The sequence below is a fragment of the Centruroides sculpturatus genome, unplaced genomic scaffold, assembly GCF_000671375.1.
Source record: "Centruroides sculpturatus isolate CEXI.00-Female unplaced genomic scaffold, Cexi_2.0 scaffold862, whole genome shotgun sequence".
Taxonomy (NCBI): Eukaryota; Metazoa; Arthropoda; class Arachnida; order Scorpiones; family Buthidae; genus Centruroides; species Centruroides sculpturatus.
In genome coordinates this window covers 183,315-203,864 of record NW_019385110.1, presented here as the reverse complement: position 1 = coordinate 203,864, position 20,550 = coordinate 183,315, and the positions used below count along the sequence as shown (strand labels likewise).

The following is a 20,550-nucleotide window of genomic DNA, read 5'->3' as shown; positions in this document are numbered from 1 at the left end:
TTAACCTACTTGTTGCAACATGGTAGGCTTGAATGACATTTTGAATTACATTTCATTACATTTTTCACGCAAAGACATTTCATATTTTGGCACTTTGTTTTACACATACATTTGACGAATCCTTGGCCGCTTCCACTGGACTGAGCAATTGCAACTGACCGGAGAGGAATTTCATGGTCAGGAATATCTTCAATTCTAAGCAAGTTCTTGGGGCATGGAGTGAATTGTGATCTCGCATATACTTGTTTTAAAATTCCTTCAGAAGTTCCAAGTCGGTAGAAACCATCCTCTGTCACACTCATTACAATTGCCAATATATTGCGCGAATCACCTCGCCCCTTGTCGACGTCAGGAATAGGAACTCGCACAGTAGTTCCCAAAGAAGCAGTGGGAAATTTTTTTTCCGAATTTATTTTCATTTTTTGGCTTGTATTTCCAGATTGATTTTAGAATTTATTTTACCTTCAATAGCATTTTCAGTTTTGAAACAAAGGGTGCACAAAATATCCATTTCATCATCTTTACTAGCATGGCCACAGAAGGTATGAATTTTTTGACGACATTTTTTGCATGCAAGTGCATCACTTGTTTCCTTTAAACACACACAACAGGTATCAGAAACGGAAATCTCTTCAGTAAGCATGTCTTCATCGTGTTGGTTTACTCCACTAACGACTATAATCTCATCTTGCGTAATCTGATTAGTTTCACCTTTTTCCATTGTTTTGACGCTTTCTATTACTTTTTCTAGCTGCTCCTCTGTATTTATGTCTTTTAATTCTGGTAGAAAAGAAAGCCCTACTTTAGGTTTGCAGCCAAAAAGAGCTTCGTATGGTGTTCTTTTGATCCCAGAATGATAAGCTCTATTTTTCATAAATTGAACGAAACGTAGTCCTTCACTCCAGCGGTCAGATTTGTTGTCCTGCATCCAAGTACAGAGCATATTTTCGATATCTTGATTAGCTCTTTCGACACTACCCTGGCTTTGTGAATGGCGAGGCTTCCCATGGACGATCTTCAGTGCTGGCCAAAACTCCTTCAAGCTGGTCACCACATTATTCGCAAATTCCCTACCATTGTCAGACTGTAATATAGACGGCGCTCCAAGCAACGAGAATATGTCCACTAGGTTGTAGGCTACTTCTTCAGCTCTTTTCGACGTTAGAGACTTAAGAATCACAAATTTTGTGAGATGATCTTGGTACACCATAATAAATTTGTATTCTCTATCTGGCTGAGACTGAAAGTCAATAAGATCTACTTGACAACGGGAATTAAATTCGGAAAAAATCATAGGTTTCACAACAATGCCCTTTTTAATACCTTTCTGTTTTTTCTGGCAAGGTTCACAAAGGTGGATGTACAGTTCAATATCATGACGTGTAACATTTTTGTATTTGATTGAAAGTTCTTTCAACATTCTATCACGTCCTCCGTGTCCAATAGCCAAATGAGCTTCATGAAGTACGTGAAATAACTCTGAGTCCGTGACGTAATACTGTATAGTACTGACGCCTTCTTTAACAGGATAAATGAGTTTACTTTTGTTTTCTACAATCATCACATCATAGCGATTCAGCAACCAATAGTCCCTGGGTTCCTTCTTAGTAGTCATTTTGGCTTTTTGTACATCATTTATTAACTTCTGGTAAGTAGTTTCGGTTAAGAAAATACTGTTTTTTGCAGCATTAACTCGAATTTTGCACAGTTCATCGTCGAATCGTTGTTTCATGTCTATAGACCATGACACCTTCTCCAACACTACAGCTTGCTCCTCCATTTTCATGGACCACAGTAAAAAACTAATTTTTTGTTGAACAAATTTAAGTAAAATTGCGTATTTTGACACTCCCGAACAAACCGCAAAGTGCAACTGACAAATTCTAAGCCTGAGCCGCTCGTTAAAAGTCACGTGCCTTGCCACGTGATATTTGAAACGAAACGGAGATGTATTTCATACTTTGCCGGTTTCTCATTTGGCAGTCTATAGAATGCCTAGAAAATCTGTAAAATATAAATCGTTTCATAGATTGCAGGCTAGTTTTAGGCATTATATACAATGCCTAGGCATTCTATAGAATGCCGGATTTCAAACTTTGCCGGTAACACATACATTTTTAAATACATTTTGTATATATATTATAAACTTGTTTATTTCAAAAACATCCAAACAAAGAATGAAGATTCAATTTTTAAAAAATTTTTTAGTAATAAAGTTGACATTTCTAAAAACTCTTACCATTTATGATTCAAAAATACAATATGTGCTGATAATAAATTAACGCCATAAACATATTCTTTTGGTTTTTTATATCATACCTTTTATAAACATATACAGTAAGCTTCCACTAACTCAGACAAATAAGAGGTGATGATTGTCCAAATTTATGAAAATCAGAATTAGTGGGGTGTTTTCTTTGATGATGTGGAAAACAAAAAGGTGAATACGCAGTACAGTAATTTATTATGATCAGCTCTATACAAAAACTTTTTGAGTTTTAGTATGTTATGCTGCTGAATTTGTTATTTCAGGAAATGAGCTCAAAAAATTTCATGACAGTACAGTATTAAACAATGTACAGTCTTTAGTAACTTATCAACTACAGTAATATAATGCACAATATTGTAAAAACTTCCGGATATCAAAAACATTTGCTAATTATAACTTTGTTACAATTATAATTACTCATTAATTATAATTTTTATATTGTGAAAAAATTTTAAATTACTGTATAATTTTTCAAAAATATTTGTCCAAATTATTCAAAGTTCAAGTTGGTGATCGTTTACCGTATGCATAAAATCATAAACGTTATTACATTACTTCTAGTTAATTCATTATATTAAACTATTTAATTATATTGTTATAATAAAAATAACACACATATATCAGCAAAATATAAATTTCTTTGAAATTATTAAATACAACAACAGTAAGTCTACTGTTGTTATAATTATATTTAAAATAAATTACCTGCATACTACAATTATCAATGATCATGTTATTAAATTTAATTTCTGGATATTCTCGAGCTATTTCATGGCAGCATTTTAGAAATAAACCATCTGACAATTTCCTGAAATTGTAGAAAAAATTAAATGAAATCATTAAGAATTTTTATATAAATATATATATAATAAAATTTTATAAAAGTACAGTATTATCATGAATCACAATATATGTATATAACAAAATATACATACATAATGTTAGCTTTATGGACAGCTGTTACTTTTTTCCTATCATGTTTGCGAGCAAAATCAAATGCATAATGAGCAATTTCTTCTGATCTTTTCCTGGTTATAATTTTTAAACTTTCCACAACTCCAGAAACATTCTTTGATAATTAAAGTTAAAAAAAATAATAATAAATAATTATTATTATAAGCAATAATAATTTAATAATGTCATATTTATTCAATATATATACAAACATTTTAATACAATGGAAGATGATAAAATTCTTATTTCTATTCAATAACAAACATTAAAACTTTAAACAAACTTTCAACAAAGTTCAAAAATTGGAAATAGAAATATTTTCACATAGTTTTTTGCATGTGCAATATACTCTTAAAGTTTTTATACAAATATTTTTCTTTGCTTACATGTGTATTTGTGATTGATGTTGAGATTTTTGTAAAAAAAGTTAAGACAACCCAAAGGTAAATGCATAGTGTGCACTGATGTAAAGTTGAATCACTGATCTCATTTTCTTCATTGAAAAACAATTAGAGTTAATGTTTTCATGTAAGCTTTTACCTGAACATGCTGGAAATCTTTATGTTATCTCATCTGCAAGATCTCCAATTTTTGATCATTGTCATATTCCAGTATGATGGAGCACACAAACACGCACAGAGCTCAATGTAAACTTTGTCAATGGAGTCATTGTTCAACTTTTAAAGAAAAAAGAGTTTATATTTCACTTACAAGAACTGTGTGAAAATATTTCAATTCCTGATTTCTGTACCAATGTCTGAAGTTGTAAAGATAATTAATAGGCACCCTAAACTACACTAAATTTTTCTATCAGGTCAGTCCATAAGTTCGTGTGTATTTTTATCTACAAAAAAAGCAACAAAAAATTTTAATTAAATTTTATTTCAATCTATAATGTATTCACCATTATTTTGTTGCCATCTTGATGGTAGCTTTTTAATCCCGTCTTCATAAAATGATTTCGGTTTTGAATCAAAATATTCAGAAATAGGCCCTTTTTACATTGTTCTCATCCTCAAAAGTTTTCCCTTTTAAAAAATTCTGCAAACTGCAAAAAAGATAATAATCACTGGGAGCAATATCTGGAAAATATGATGGATGAGGTAAAATTTCCCAGTTGAAGCTTTTGAGTTTCTCTACAGTTATTTTTGCAGCATGTGGTCTGGCATTGTCATGTTGCAAGAGAACCTGCTTTCTGTTCACTAATGATGGTCGATTTTTTTCATTTAAACACTCTAATTGATCACAATACATTTGAGCTGTAATTGTTTGATTAGGTTCTAACAGCTCAAAGTGAATTACACTTGACACATCCCACCAAACAGACAAAAGAATTTTTTTTGGATGCAACCCACCTTTTGCAGCCAGTTTTGGCTTCTTGTTGCGATCTGTCCATTGTCTTTTTCTTGTCACATTATTATAGAGGATCCATTTTTCGTCTCCAGTAACCAGCCGATCAAGAAAGGTTCTAAAGTAATGCAGGATAAAAGAGATGTGCAAATGTTTACACGTTGTTGTCGGTTAGCTATTGACAGTTCATGTGGTATCCATTTTCCTAGCTTTGAAACTTTTCCGATTTGTTGTAGATGTCTGTGAACAGTTCCATGAGATGAATTTAAACATTCTGCAATTTCATCAACTGTTAAAGATGGTTCTGCTTCAACTAGTGCAGAGAGAGCATCATCATCAAAGTCAACGGGTCTTCCAGTACGAGCCTTATCCTCCACACTAAAATCATTATTTCTAAATCTTTCAAACCACTTCTGCGCAGTCCTTACACTAATTACAGTTTGATTATGAACATTATTTAATTTTTTGGCTGCATTTGTAGCTTTCTCATCACTTAAAAATAAAAAGTATAAAACATGTCTCTTATATTCGTCTGTTACTTCCATTTTAACGAAAATAAACAACTGAAATGTTCCCAATTCTGAACAGTATTATATGAATGAGATCCAATTTAACACTTCAGTGTAAAAAGTATCACATTAGACTGACAATTTTAACAGCAAAACACGATTTTTCTCAAGGTCATAAAATAGCATGAACTTATGGACTGACCTGATACTTTTAGTTATTAAAGATATGCAATTAAATTATTTGGATAACTGACTAACTTATTTAACTGCAATTCTATTTCTTTTAGTTGGATATTTGGGTTTGAACTTGAAATTTAAAAGTATATTTTAACTTTTTCTAATTAGAATTAATAATTACTTCTAACGTATGATAGAAAATATTCTTTCATAATTATTTATATGAATATACACAAACTTTATAAGTGTTCATTCACAAATACACATACAGTATATAGACAGATTGCTTCATTTTAATCAATCTACTGGAATAACTCAAAAAATATGCATCCTGAAAAATTTGTTAAATTAAAAATATTACATTTCAAGGACACAAAATGACATTATTAGTTTTGTCATAGTGCTACAACCAATAAAAATGAACTGAATTTCATTTATATTGAATATTATGATTCTATATAAAAAACAAACAAAACAATTTTCTAAAATACGCACTGAAAAGAAAGAAAAATGTTGTGGAACATGATGAAACAGTCATCAGGCTTGACTTTGCCTGACTTTTATTTTGTGAGAATATTTAAAGAATGCTCTCTATGAGCAGGAACCAATAACTAGAGAAGATTCTAGGAGAATTCAAACTGCTTGTAACAAACATACTATGGAACATGACACTAAAAACTGTGAAACATTTTAAGAGAATTGCCTAACACATTCAGGAAAATGAAAATGTCTTTGAACATCATCTGCAATAAGAGAAAACTGTGAGAGGCAAGAGGACTACGATAATTAAGCATTCTGCTAAAAGTTTAATTAAAATAAAAAAATCAAATATCTGATGAATTATCAGGTTGTAATATAGCTATGTAATTAATTTAAATAATTTGTTTAAAGATAGGCAGTTATGCTGCCATTTCATACCAGATTTAATAATTATAATAAATTTAGAATTTTCTGGAAGAAAAGAATCATCCTAGAGCAGGGCTTGTAACTCCCACTTACTGTGTGGATGTGTTGATTAAAAATGAGAATTCCTATTTAAGAAAATGGGATTAACCTTGTTTTCACCAATTGTAGCACTATCTATGATGAAACCAACAATGTCATCTTCTGGCTTCCAACAATGTCATCTTCTGGCTATCAAGTCTAACATATTTAGTTTAACAAATTTTTTTGCAGGATACATATTTTTTGAGTTATTCCAGTGAATTTATTAAAATGAATCACCCTAAATATTATAAAATTTATAATAAAAACTGTATTTTCTAAATTTTTCTACAGGATTTGTCAAAAATTCTGTAAAGCAATATTATAGTTTTTGAAAATAAGCTTATTGAAAAGCATCGATAATTAAATATTAATTTAAATCCTATATTTACAAAACATAAATTAATATTAGAATTACTTATTTACCTCATGTTCCATACAACTATATTCTCCTTCAGTATTTTGTCTTATCAAAACAATATCAATGTTGTTATGACGTGTCTTTATTCCAGGTTGACTTTTGCAATGAAGGATGTTAACAAACAGATCTAACTGTAATCTGAAAGATTAATAATCATTAGAAAATTTGAAATAGTTGCTTTTTTTATCCAAACAAATTTAATATAAAAGAGGGATATTCAAACGTATCACTTAATACTATAAATATTTTACTTAAAACTTGCTGACAAGTTTCTAATGTACATAACTCTATTTGCCATTTTTTTTCTATTGTAAGTTTTCTTTAAATAATTACAATCTGCAGTGTGGAAACAATAAACTTAATCACACATCATTTTGGAAATAATGATGGTCAAGAAATAATAAACCTTGTTATAATGTAGTAAAGTTGTTCCAAATAAAAATATAGTTTTTGATGTATACAAGATTCTTAATATATATAAAATCAACTAAAAGTTTAAAAAATGAAATAAATGTGAGAAACTGAGAAAAGAAAATTAATGTTAAAATGGACTTGATACAAGGATCAATTTCAAGAAAGCTGAATCATTAACTTTAGCATGATACTTTTTTACAATAACCCACAAAGGAAGCAATGAGACAGGGCAAATGTAAATTATATTCTTCACATTTATAGGTCTTAACATAGTAATGTTAATGTTTTGTTTCTTATCTTGAACTTGTTTGATTTTTATATTTTATTAAAAAGTTTTTAAAAATTTATTTCACATTTTAAAAACATTCGTCACTGCATTAAAACTTTAATAAACACATCTATCAAAAAGCCTTAATTGAATTCCAGTGAGATTTAATTCCATCATCAAGAGATCAAAACATTGCAACTCCATCATGATACCTGAAGCTTTGGAGATATTTACATCTGAAATAAAGGGCCATTGCATTAATTTTAAATATAAACAATAATTATTTAATACATGGCAATCCCTATATGATCAATCATCTATATCTCATCATCTTACTCTCTGGATTTGTCACCAACAGACTTCTTTTCCACAACTTCATGAGCATTAAAAGGTCGACATTTTAAGACTTGAGAGAAAAATTATTATGAATTTCTGAAATGAATTCAGATACATTCCACAGTCAACATATATGGCAGCTTTTCAGAACTGAAAAAGTGATTCCAGAAGTGCATTGCAGCAGGAGGGTCTTATTTTGAGGGCGATAATGTTTAAATAGTTGAAAGATATATTTTTGTTTTATTAATAAAGTCTTCATATTTTTTGATCAAACATCATAAATGNTGAGAAAAGAAAATTAATGTTAAAATGGACTTGATACAAGGATCAATTTCAAGAAAGCTGAATCATTAACTTTAGCATGATACTTTTTTACAATAACCCACAAAGGAAGCAATGAGACAGGGCAAATGTAAATTATATTCTTCACATTTATAGGTCTTAACATAGTAATGTTAATGTTTTGTTTCTTATCTTGAACTTGTTTGATTTTTATATTTTATTAAAAAGTTTTTAAAAATTTATTTCACATTTTAAAAACATTCGTCACTGCATTAAAACTTTAATAAACACATCTATCAAAAAGCCTTAATTGAATTCCAGTGAGATTTAATTCCATCATCAAGAGATCAAAACATTGCAACTCCATCATGATACCTGAAGCTTTGGAGATATTTACATCTGAAATAAAGGGCCATTGCATTAATTTTAAATATAAACAATAATTATTTAATACATGGCAATCCCTATATGATCAATCATCTATATCTCATCATCTTACTCTCTGGATTTGTCACCAACAGACTTCTTTTCCACAACTTCATGAGCATTAAAAGGTCGACATTTTAAGACTTGAGAGAAAAATTATTATGAATTTCTGAAATGAATTCAGATACATTCCACAGTCAACATATATGGCAGCTTTTCAGAACTGAAAAAGTGATTCCAGAAGTGCATTGCAGCAGGAGGGTCTTATTTTGAGGGCGATAATGTTTAAATAGTTGAAAGATATATTTTTGTTTTATTAATAAAGTCTTCATATTTTTTGATCAAACATCATAAATGTGTTAATGTATATTTTAAATATTATTGTTAATATCAATAATAAAATTAATAATGAAAATATTACAAAAATTTTCATTATAATTCAATTAAAAATATCATTAAAATTTTTAAATTAAATCAACTATATGTTTTGATCTAAAATAATTAAATTTTTAAAACATTTTCAAATTAATCTCATTATCTTCATATATGTCAAAATAATATTTTTTTAAAATCATTTAAATAGTTTTAATATTAAAAAAAATATATTAAATTTAATAAAATAACTTAAATATTCTATGTATTTACCTTAGTTCAACATTTCTTGATTTAAATAATTTACTATGTTCTCTTGTTTCTATGTTCCCTAAAATTAAAAATAATAATAATATTTTTAACAAAATAATTTAAAATTAAAATAATAATCTTTTATTTTAACATAAGTTATCATTTTAAAAATTACCACAAAAATTAACAAATACAATAACAATTATATTTATTTTATTCTTCAGATTAGTGGACTTTATATATACACATATTTTGACATTTAAATATAACTTTTCAATGCATTTGTTAAGGGATTTCCTGAATAGCTTATCATTCAGGTAAATCTAATTAGCAATCTAATTGGCAGATGTTATTAGACCTTAACATAGTAATGATGTTTTAGTTTGTTATTCATTCTTTTTTTTAGTTTTTATCTCTTTTTCTCATTGTCCTAGTTCTTATCTCCTCCTCTGGTCCAATTATAAATAACTTTGTTGTTCTGCTCAATCAATTCCAACTATTTTTGATCCCCCTCCTGGTCTCTCATGTTTTGAGACAAAACAGATGACAATCCTACAGGAAGGATTATCAATTCAAGATAAGGATACAACATTGAAAGAGAGTAAATTAACTCATGCTATGCATAATTGTAAAAGTAATTACTGTAATTAGCAATAGTGTGTTACAAAATAAATAATTCAGCATTTTGTAAACTTAATTCTTTTTTTGTTTTAATAAACTTTAAAAAACAAGGATTTGTTAATATAAAAATTTTAACTAACATTCTTAAAAGTTTAAACAAATAAATTAAAAATGATTATTTTTTTCAACTGTCTTTGCTGTTTACTTTAGATATGATATGTAAGCAATCATAATTAAAAAAAACATAATTAACTTCTTTAAATAAATCATAAATTAATTTTTGAATGGATCTTTCTAAAAACTATTCACTACTTAAAAAATTGGATTTAATTATAAATAACAAAAAATAATAGTAATATCCAGCAATTTACTAAATAATAACAAAAACAAATGTTTTCAATAATTTTTAAATAGTCACCTTCAGATTAAAATAGCAGTCTATCATATGTATGAAAATATGAACATCACTTTATAAAAAATGGAATAATTACAATATTATCTGAAGAAATTCAAAATTTACAAAGCTACTTTTCAGAACACTGCAATAAATTACAGAGATACAGACACATTCTCTAAAACATGAAAGTCCATCTTTGAAGTACACCTATAACTTTGTCTTATCTTTCAGAAATATCTTATGTCATTGTTGATGTCTGCACTTTCCACCAATGAAATAATTATTCCATTTTGTCTAAAAGAATGTTCAAATTTCCAATTACAATTTCAAAATTTCCAAAAAGGAAAAATATTATTTGAATACTGATATTAAATTTTGTGTGAAAAATCTCAAAAGAAGAGAAATGTTTTATAATCTAAACTTGCCTAAACTTTTAAGATTTTGATAGTAAAATTTTAGGAAAGCTGATAATATATAAATTAAGTTTTTAATGATATATACCTTTAATTGCAACTCCATTTCTTTTGATTGATGTAATAGCTTCAGCTAACAGATCTACATGTTCCTTGGTTGAATCTAAATTCACTACCTCAAAATCTACTGGAACATTTCCTGCTCTATAATCAATACATATATCTAATTAGTTATTGCATAAATATTTTTATTTATATAAATATATAAAACATTAAAAAATCTCTGATAATTTAAATCAAAAATCAACTGTCTTCAAACTTTCAACATGTACAAGCAAGATCAACAGACAAATTTCGATCCCATAATGGAATCTTCAATAAGAGCTCAAATTTGTATAATTTGTTCCTGAAAAACTATCACTAAAGAGCTATCAATAATCAAACTGATTTCCTGTAAATTTAGCATCATAAAGCAAAATTTCATTTCTAGAAATATAATTTGACTTGCAACGCACTGATATTACAAAATTTATGAATTTTACATCATTCTTTGTCTAAACTAAAGGAAATATAATTAATAAAAAAATACAGCAATTAAATATAACATTTAATAAATAATAATAGAATATTTAAAACATTGGTAAAAGTAGGAAAGCATAAAATGAGAGACTTTAAAATAGAGATTTTATCTTAACTATGAAATAATATTTTAAAAAAATAATAAACTCTTAAAATGACTAGAAAGTTTGAAAAATGTCTCTATTTAAATCCTAGTGAAGAATATTCTACATGTTTGTAAATTGTAGCTATTCACTCTAGTCTAAGAAGCTATGAGGTAGCCATGAGGTACTGTACAACAGTACAATCTGCCATGAGGTACTGTACAACAAAATTACAAAAAGCATTTAACAATCTATCAATAATGCAAAAAAAATAACATTCTACTTATAAATACTTATTTAATTAAATAAAGCTTATGAATACTACTTCATTTTTTTTGCTTTTAGTCAAAGAGACTATAATTAATAAATTAATACATTTCATAAGAAAATTACACTGCTTATGTATTAAATTATACAAAAACATTTACATCTATATGTACTGTACATAATAACTAGAATTTATAACATTATACATTAGTGATAAGCATAAATTTTGCTGAAGGGAACTAATCACACAAGGAACACACCAGTAATTGACTATGCAATGACTACGCAAACTATTTTACCAGGAAATGCATTTTTAGCCTTCTGCTCCTCATTAGTCCTTTATTACAGATCTTTGACTGTTTTTTTTTTTTTAATACATTATATTAGTGACTATTGGATAAATAAATTTTGTATTGATAAACTGTATAAAGTAAATGTTAAATAAATTAAAAAGTTGATTAAAAAGAAAAACCTTTTATAATAAGCCTAAAAAGAGCATTATTGACCACTGTAAAAAACTCATTGTATAATCCTCAATTAAGTTGATGTTTATACGATATAGCATATAGTGCAATACCAAAGAATTATGCTTATCACTAAAGAATCCTTCAGGAGAACAAGTGAAGCATGCAATGCCATAACATTGTAAATGCCATTTTTCTCTAAATATGTGTTAATTGAAGAATTGTATTCTAAATACAATGTTTTCTGACACAAAAAAATATTGTGGCGATATTGGCATTTTAAGTGGTTGTATTTTGAAGATGAATTTATGTGAAGATATAACATTTAAAGTGCCAGAGTGCAAGTCACGTCACTTTTGACACTTAAAACATTACAGCTTATATTTACGTCATTTTGATATTCCACAGAATTTGTAACCTAGTGAGTTTTTTACCATTTTATTGTAAAATTGAAATGAATTCATTCATTAAAAGAAGTGATTTTTACCTCTCCTGAAAAGTTTGTTTTTTTGGCATTTACAACATTATGGCATTATGGCACTTTTGGTATTTACAACATTATGGCACACTTCAAGTAACAATTAAACAAAAAATTTATAATATTATAATTTAAAAATATATATTTACATAAGTTTACAAACCTGCACACTTGCTTCACATAATCCATCATTTCAGGTCCAATGCCATCTCCAGGAAGCATCGAAACCATAAATCGACCTCCATATTTTGCTTTTAACTGACTAGCCTGATCGAGAATATTGTTTAGACTATTATTTTTAATATTTAATAAAAGGAAAATATATTTAGCATTGTTTACTTTTAATTTCAAAGGAATTAATAAGTTAATAAAATATATAAATATCAAATATTGTTTATTTTAGGTTTTAACAAATTCTTATAAACCTTTATCACAAACATTTCACTTTATTTCTTTAATTTATTTACTATTAAAGAAATTAATACTGAACATATTTTTTTAAATGATTATTATGAAATTAAAGTATAAATTATAATTGAAATTATGAATTCTAATTAAATAATTTACTTTACAAATCTGTTTTTAATTCTAGTTTATAAATTGTCTGTAGAATTGATAATTTATATACTACAATTGAAATATGGCTTTAATAATTAAAGACAGACTTAATATATTAATATAATAATTATAGACACGATAAATTAATTAACTATTAACATTGTTTTATTGATAAATGCAATTTAAAACCTTTAAAGTTTATTTTAACATTAAAAAGATTAACATTTGAAAAATTTAAACATAGTTAACTAATCATGTTGAAAAAGTTCTGAGGAAAATATGACAATTTTCTTTCTTATAACATCATTTCTGTAGAACTATGAATATATATAGTATATATTTAGGAGAATAGTAGATCTTTGCTTTTATAATCTTTTGATTCCTTGAAAAACAGACATTAAGCAAGCTTTCCCATTTCAAATTTAAGCTCAATATGTCACAAATTAGAATTACATCCCAATAAAAACAGATTTAGTATATATTCACACATTCAAAAAAAAATATATTGTATTTAATAGTATTTCACACATTTTATTCTGTGTCACACACATCAAACAGATACCAGCAGTTGTAAAACAAGTGATTTAATGCAAGAGTCTATTGTAACTTTTTGATTTATTATTTGTTGAAAAAGCATTGTATTTCAGATTCAACTGCAATAAAACAAATCTAAATAATATTTCAATAATAAATAGTTTTTGAAAAAATATATAACTGCATTTCTCACTGTACTTAATCAATATTTTCATATTTCAAAATATATTTTCAAAAACTACAGTATTATATTTCCATATTTAATCAATGGTACATTAATAATACTTATACACATTTATATGATAAAATCCAATTCCTATGGTTTTTCACTCAAGCCATTATTTCTATTTTTATAATCTGTTCATTTTTGTAAATTGCTTCTTTATAAATAGTAGTGTAGTCTGGAACATTTATTTACTTCATGTTCCAGACTACACACTTTCTTGGCATCTGACCTTTCGTTTTAGGCTACTGGTCGCCAAAAGTTAAAAAGTAGTCTGGAACACAAAGTAAATAAATGGTGGTCCCTTTTGAACAGACTTTGTCTTCAGAAATTTACTCATAATATAATTGCCATTGGATGAAAATTTACAAAAGAAATACTTCTATCAAAATTATGTATTCTAACAATTATTCTACAGAAAAAATAAATAGTATTTTCAATGTTAAACTATTATTATAAACACATACTTACTGGATATACAGTCAATGCTCGATGCTGCTCCTTAATAAGTGGTAATACGTTTGCTTTCTACAAATACATATTAATTTATATCAATACTTGAAAAACTTTTAAAAAAATTATAAAATGAAGTTTTAATTTAATGATATTTGCTTATATAAAAGAGTTGTAATCATATTCTTTCATATGAAGTGTGAAGTTATCAGGCATTAATCATCATATAATTCACTCTTCATATGTTTTTGATAAAATTTATTGCAATATGTACACTGACTGATATTCTATATATTATAATCTGACAGATTCACATTTCAATCTAATTCACTTATGTTTGCTATTATCAACTGTTTTAATATCTTAAACAGTGGTTTCCAAACTTTCTGTACCTCCACCCCTCTTTTTTCAGAAAAAAGTGTTGCACCCCCCCTCAATTTTCATAACAATCTAATTTCATAAATACTGTCCTTATGATCTAATTAATGGCCTACGAAACAATATACCTTATTAAATACAGTATATTGTTCACCGGGGCTCGACTCTTGTCAAGATATTTTGGGAAGAGTATGGATGGATTTTTAGCATTTGACCCTGAGTTGTTCGAACAAAGGTTGTGAATTAGGCATTATAGTTTTGCTGATTCATTTTTTTTGACATCGATTTGACCTTTTTCTTTTATTTGTTTGTATTAAAAAAATGGTAATTTGGTAAAAACTGCACATCTCCTTGTAATAGCCTTGCACCCCATAAATTGGAAAACACTGCATTTAAAGATAACTTTTATACTTTACTTCTCACGTGTATTTATCCCTTTTATATAGATATAAGTTACAAAAGAAGTATATTGGACTAAATAAAGCAGAGAAACATAAATTTACAATTCATATATTATTTATATGTTTCTATTACTTAATTTAATCATCATAAACCAGCATTTTGCAATGTAGGCTATTAATATCTACTTAAATATAGAATCAAATATGTGCCTATCAGAGTTGAATCTACTTAATATTTTCATTTTATTAAGTACATGGTTTGTGTAAAGATAATATGCTAATTAATTACAAAAAATTCATAAACAGAAAAATAACCTTCTCAATAAAATAATCCTATATTTGTCATCAATTTAAATTCAATAGAAATCAATCTTAATTTTATGGTTATAAAATTAAAATTGATTTAAAAAACATCCCAGATTTAAGTATAAGATAAAATTAAATAATATAATAAATAATCATCCTCAATATGATGTATGAGTTCATAATCATGATAATATTCTTGGATTTTGTCACTTATACAAGGTCTGTTCAAAAAGTATCGGACCTTATTTTTTTCTGCGTAAACCAATGATGCGCGAGAGGCCTCCTTTGGTGGAGTTGTGGAGGGGACAGTCATGCACATCTCTGAATTTTTTCCCGCCTGNTATATATATATATGATTTGATATAGATAGATAGTTTGAATTGGATATGAAAATATAATCTTCAATCATTTTATGTAATATAAGACAAAATATTAATGAAAACACAATCAAAATTTTATTATTGTTTTCACTGTTTTTTAATCTGAAAATCATTTTTAAAAAAACAATTTTTGTTATGTAAATAATTTTTTGCAACATCTGTGGCAATGCATTTTGTGAAATTAATCGCTACAAATTGCTTGCTTGCTAATTGGATATGAAAATATAATCTTCAATCATTTTATGTAATATAAGACAAAATATTAATGAAAACACAATCAAAATTTTATTATTGTTTTCACTGTTTTTTAATCTGAAAATCATTTTTAAAAAAACAATTTTTGTTATGTAAATAATTTTTTGCAACATCTGTGGCAATGCATTTTGTGAAATTAATCGCTACAAATTGCTTGCTTGCTAATTCGCTCAATTGACTTAAGCTATTTTTTTCTATACTAAAGAAATGAATGAAGACAGTATGGCTTACATGAAAAACAGAAATAATCTTAAAATTTTACTTCAAATTAATACATTTATAGATTTTTAGATTAAATGGAAGTTAAAATTTATTAAATGTGCAAAATTATGATAAACCATACTATATAAATCTATACTAATATTATAAAGAGAATATTAATATCAGCTGTAACAGGTGATATTAATCTCTTCAACATATTACATTACAATGACTTCAAAATACTTTTCCTATTTCTTTACAATATATATNACGTAAGAGTTTATCACACCAAATGACCAATTTAACAAATTTTAAAAATTCATTATTCCTTAAAATTAAAAATATGACACTTCCGTGTTGCGGCGTTATTGACAATGCCGCAACACGGAAGTGTCATATTTTTAATTTCTAAATGCTGGCGTGAAGTGAACTATATTTTCATTCTTTATTCCTGTACTATACACAATTTAAATAATTTTTAAGTGTGCTAGATTGGGCACACGGTGTGATAAAATCTTACCTAAGATAACCTTAATAAACATAAATCAAATACTATAATATAATATAGTAGAAATGTTAAAAGTATGAAATAATCTAATAATCCTAATATTTGCTGTTGTTATTTTTTGCCAGAGCAACGCCGGGCTCATCTGCTAGTTTTATTATATAAATATTTTTAATTAGATTACTATAAATCTTTTGCATTAATTTCTAATAGAAAATAATGAAAATTAAAAAAACCAGCCAAATAATTTGAATAAAACTTGAAAACTTTATTTTCAAGTTTTATTCAACTTATTTGGCTGGTTATATATGTCAGAAATCCTTTCTATCAGAAGTAAAAGTATAATTTAACTTGTTGCTATAAGCTAGTTAATAAAAAGTCATCAGTACCAATAACTAGTAGAAATTTTTACTGAAACTACATAAAATTGAAAGTTCTTTCATCTGAATTTCCTAGGTTTCTTCATTTAGCACCAATCAGAAATTACAATAATTATTATTATGTAACTTTATATATAAACTATGGGAAGGCATTTTTAACTGTGTTAACCAAGTTGGCAACTTATAAAGATTACAAGTTATAGAATACATAAGAAAAGAAAATGAAAAACAGCAATAGATCAAATCTACATTAATCAAGATATCTAATTTCTTTAATTAATATTTCTTATGTGCTAATATTCATAATAAATGTGAATTCAACAGACTGAAACATTTGAGCTGTGCTTTTTTCTAGATATAAAAAACTGAAACAAATAAATTGTAGCCATTAAAAAAAGTCTCAAGGATATACTTCACTTCAATTTTTTTAAATCACAAATGACAGTGTCAAGTTTTTACATTTATTTTATTTTTTACTATTATATATTATTTTCTTTTAGGAAATAATTTTATATGATAGAAATGTAAACATTTTACCATTTTTATATTAATTTTTATACTTTTATTGGTCTTTATTTATTTAATTATTATTTTATTATAATTTTAAATTTGGGAGTTTTTGTTCTTATTACTTGGGAGGTGATCACTTGCACTTGAGTACTAGCTATTGTGCAAAATAAATTTACATAATTATAATAAACAATCTATATTGATCACAAATATAACATAAATCACTGAAATTAAAATATGACCTGAAAAATAACAAGGTTTATTGCAAATACTTTTGTTTAAACTGTAGAAAAGACATTCCAGGCTCTGTTGCATAAAAAACACTTGGAGTTGTTACAAATTACAAACAAAATGTATACAAATATAAACATTCATAAACCCAATTATTAAATTAAAGCCAAACAATTGCCAGATTATCAATACAATCTGGCTTTAATCTAAAAAGCAAAATTTGTTGAATAAAAAGTTTCATAACAAGTTATAAGCTACTGATAATAAGTAATTTGATTGTATACAGTTACTTATAATCAGTAGCAGCAAATACTTGCTGTGAACTACAAGTATTATAAAACTTGTAAGAGCTTGTAACTTGTAGTTTTTATACATCAGAGACCTGAGTTTAGCTTCTGAAATAAAGTATATTGTAACTTGATTTTTTTATGCTAGATTCTCAACTTTACATAATGCATGCATAAAATATCACTTCCTAGAATACTGAATCACACACCAAAATATTTTATGTAATATTCATCATTTGAAAAAAATTCTAACATATATATATATATATATATATAAATGGACATGTTTGTGCCTATATTTCACTCTGCAGCCAAAACTGCACATCGCACATGAATGGTGTGTATGTGTGGTAGTAGCCCCAAGTCTCCCATCGTGCACTATGGTGGTTGCATCTTGATAGCTTTTAATTTTTTAATTTTTTTTTTTTTATTTTTATTTACCAATCGTATTCTGAATAACTTTTTATGTACAAATAATTTTATTTTATCAGTTTTTATTGAATTATTATATGAAAAAATATTTTAATTAAAATGTTCTACAATATTTTTATTTATTCAGTATGTTCTAGAATGAACTGGGCCAGAAGGTTCAAAAATGTTTTGGAATAGTCGAGGACAGTTATGTGTGAGTAGTGGGGATGGCATTTGGCGAAGAGCGATGCACATGCTTTAGTTGATTTTTCATAAGTAAAAGTGTACGAATAACAGAAAAAAGTAGAAAGTGAAAAGTGAATAATGAAGTGTGAAAAGTACAAATATAAAAAACAATGCCAAAGCGTAAGAAAGAATTTTCATAGTTTCGAATCATATCGTAAAAGCAAAAGATGGCATGGAGAAATGAAACCACAGAAGAAAGAGAAGTACATCTAAACATTACTATGAGAAAATTATCAATGAAACAGAAATAATCAGACAGAAGAGCAACTTGAAAATTATAGGGAAACACATCAAATCAGAGAAAGATTATGTAGAGGAAGAGAAACAGTCTTTTATATATATATAAAAAAAAAAAACTATATTATATATAAATGTACAAACAAATAAAACCCAGCAAAGCAGGTACTTGCAGCTAGTTTACTATAAAAGCATTATGCATACAAAAAAGAAATGAATTTATTAAATAAAAATTATTTTTTAAAAATCTTTTAATGTTTAGTTAAATTGAAAATTGTTACAGGGAGTAACAAACAAACAAAATATCTTATTCTTACAAAAATGTTTTCATTTTTATAACTTTTTATCATGACAAATTATGAATGTCAGCTGGTATTTTAGCACAAGATCCTATTAAGATAAATTGCACAAGAATCTTATAAGAGTGTAAATAATTAAATGAAATAAAAGACAAAAATAATGCTAAACAAAATATAAATACAATATGAAATGCAATTTGAGTAATCGCAACATGAATATTTTAATAACAATAACTAATTTAATGCTGTATTTGTGTATTCTCAGTCATAATCACGATCTAAAAAAGCACAGAAAACAAAACTAAACTATAATTTATTACTTTTAATTAAAGTATTTGTAAAGTTTCTACATTTCTTAATAAAATTAGTCAAACTTTGACTGAGAAGGTAATTGTATTAATGTATTTCCTTAAATTATATAATTTATAATGCATTTTGGTTCAATATTGCTTATAAAAATTGTTGTAATATGAATAAAGTGATATTTTTACATTACGTATGGGGAAAGTAAATTAATAAAATTTAAACATCTTAACGTTTCAATTTTTATTCGTGCAATAATCACAAATTAGGTTATTATCATTGAGCTTACTCGAAATTCAAAAGGGCGAATGAAGGTGGAAACATTTTTCGTCAAAGCTAACAAACTCCTTCCTCCATTGGAGGCGACCATCTTGAAATCTATTAATTTTCTAACAAATTTTTTACATTAGATTTATCGATGATTCTGCATTTTCAGAAGAGTTAAAATTAATTTTTAATGAATAATAAATTACAATTAATAAAATTGCATTTTTTTAAATTTAAAATAATTGATTTAACACTTCTAAATTTTTAAATGTTGCCACCCTACATTAATGGAAAAAAAATGGATTTAATATAAGAATCTATAATATAAAAAAATATAAAATCTTATTAAAAAATTCAATATTGTGAATAAAAATAATTCAATTAATACTTAATTTATAATGATAGCTTTAAAGTATTTATTTTCAGTTTTAATATGCATTTTGTTTTAATTAAAATAAAACTTGTAATTAATAAAATAAAGTTCGTCCCTCGCCCCATTGTGTGCGTGGCCGAACCCATAATGGGCTTGCTAAAAAAGGCCCTCTTAGTGCCCACAGGGCAGAAAGAGTTAAAGAGAAAAAATAAAAAATAAATTTAAAAAATAAAGCTAAAACGCATAATTTAATAGAAAATTTTATTTATTTTTTGTCCCTCTTAAAAGTCCCATAATTTTTTCAATGGAATTATTAATCGAACAACTTATAAATTATATTTTTTATGGCCGGAAACTAAGGCAAAGTAAACTATTCTTACATATTGATAGTACCGATTCAATCTGCGGCGAGATGATTTTCCTACCGAAACAGGATTCAACTTTATATTGCATTATTTAAATAACAATTAAATATTTTTAGAGATACATTATAAGT

The 20,550-nt window shown here is 26.6% G+C and overlaps 2 protein-coding genes across 2 annotated transcripts in view; both read right to left on the bottom strand.

Annotated features, from left to right (window-relative positions):
* The window catches only part of LOC111634884 (isocitrate dehydrogenase [NAD] subunit gamma, mitochondrial-like), a 34,441-nt gene extending 14,579 nt beyond the window's left edge, over positions 1–19,862 (bottom strand). The window contains exons 1-8 of the mRNA XM_023379720.1: positions 19,704–19,862; positions 14,103–14,159; positions 12,480–12,583; positions 10,534–10,649; positions 9,036–9,093; positions 6,670–6,802; positions 3,205–3,338; positions 2,975–3,077 (exon numbers count right to left, since the gene is read on the bottom strand). Coding sequence (XP_023235488.1) covers positions 2,975–3,077; positions 3,205–3,338; positions 6,670–6,802; positions 9,036–9,093; positions 10,534–10,649; positions 12,480–12,583; positions 14,103–14,159; positions 19,704–19,784 — 786 coding nt within the window. The 5' untranslated portion in view covers positions 19,785–19,862. The remainder of the gene's footprint in view (positions 1–2,974; positions 3,078–3,204; positions 3,339–6,669; positions 6,803–9,035; positions 9,094–10,533; positions 10,650–12,479; positions 12,584–14,102; positions 14,160–19,703) is intronic.
* LOC111634883 (KRAB-A domain-containing protein 2-like) lies at positions 268–2,161 on the bottom strand. Its single transcript, XM_023379719.1, has one exon. The coding sequence runs from the start codon at positions 1,784–1,786 to the stop codon at positions 416–418; it is 1,371 nt and encodes a 456-aa protein (XP_023235487.1). The 5' UTR covers positions 1,787–2,161; the 3' UTR covers positions 268–415.
* Positions 19,863–20,550: the final 688 nt, after the last annotated feature.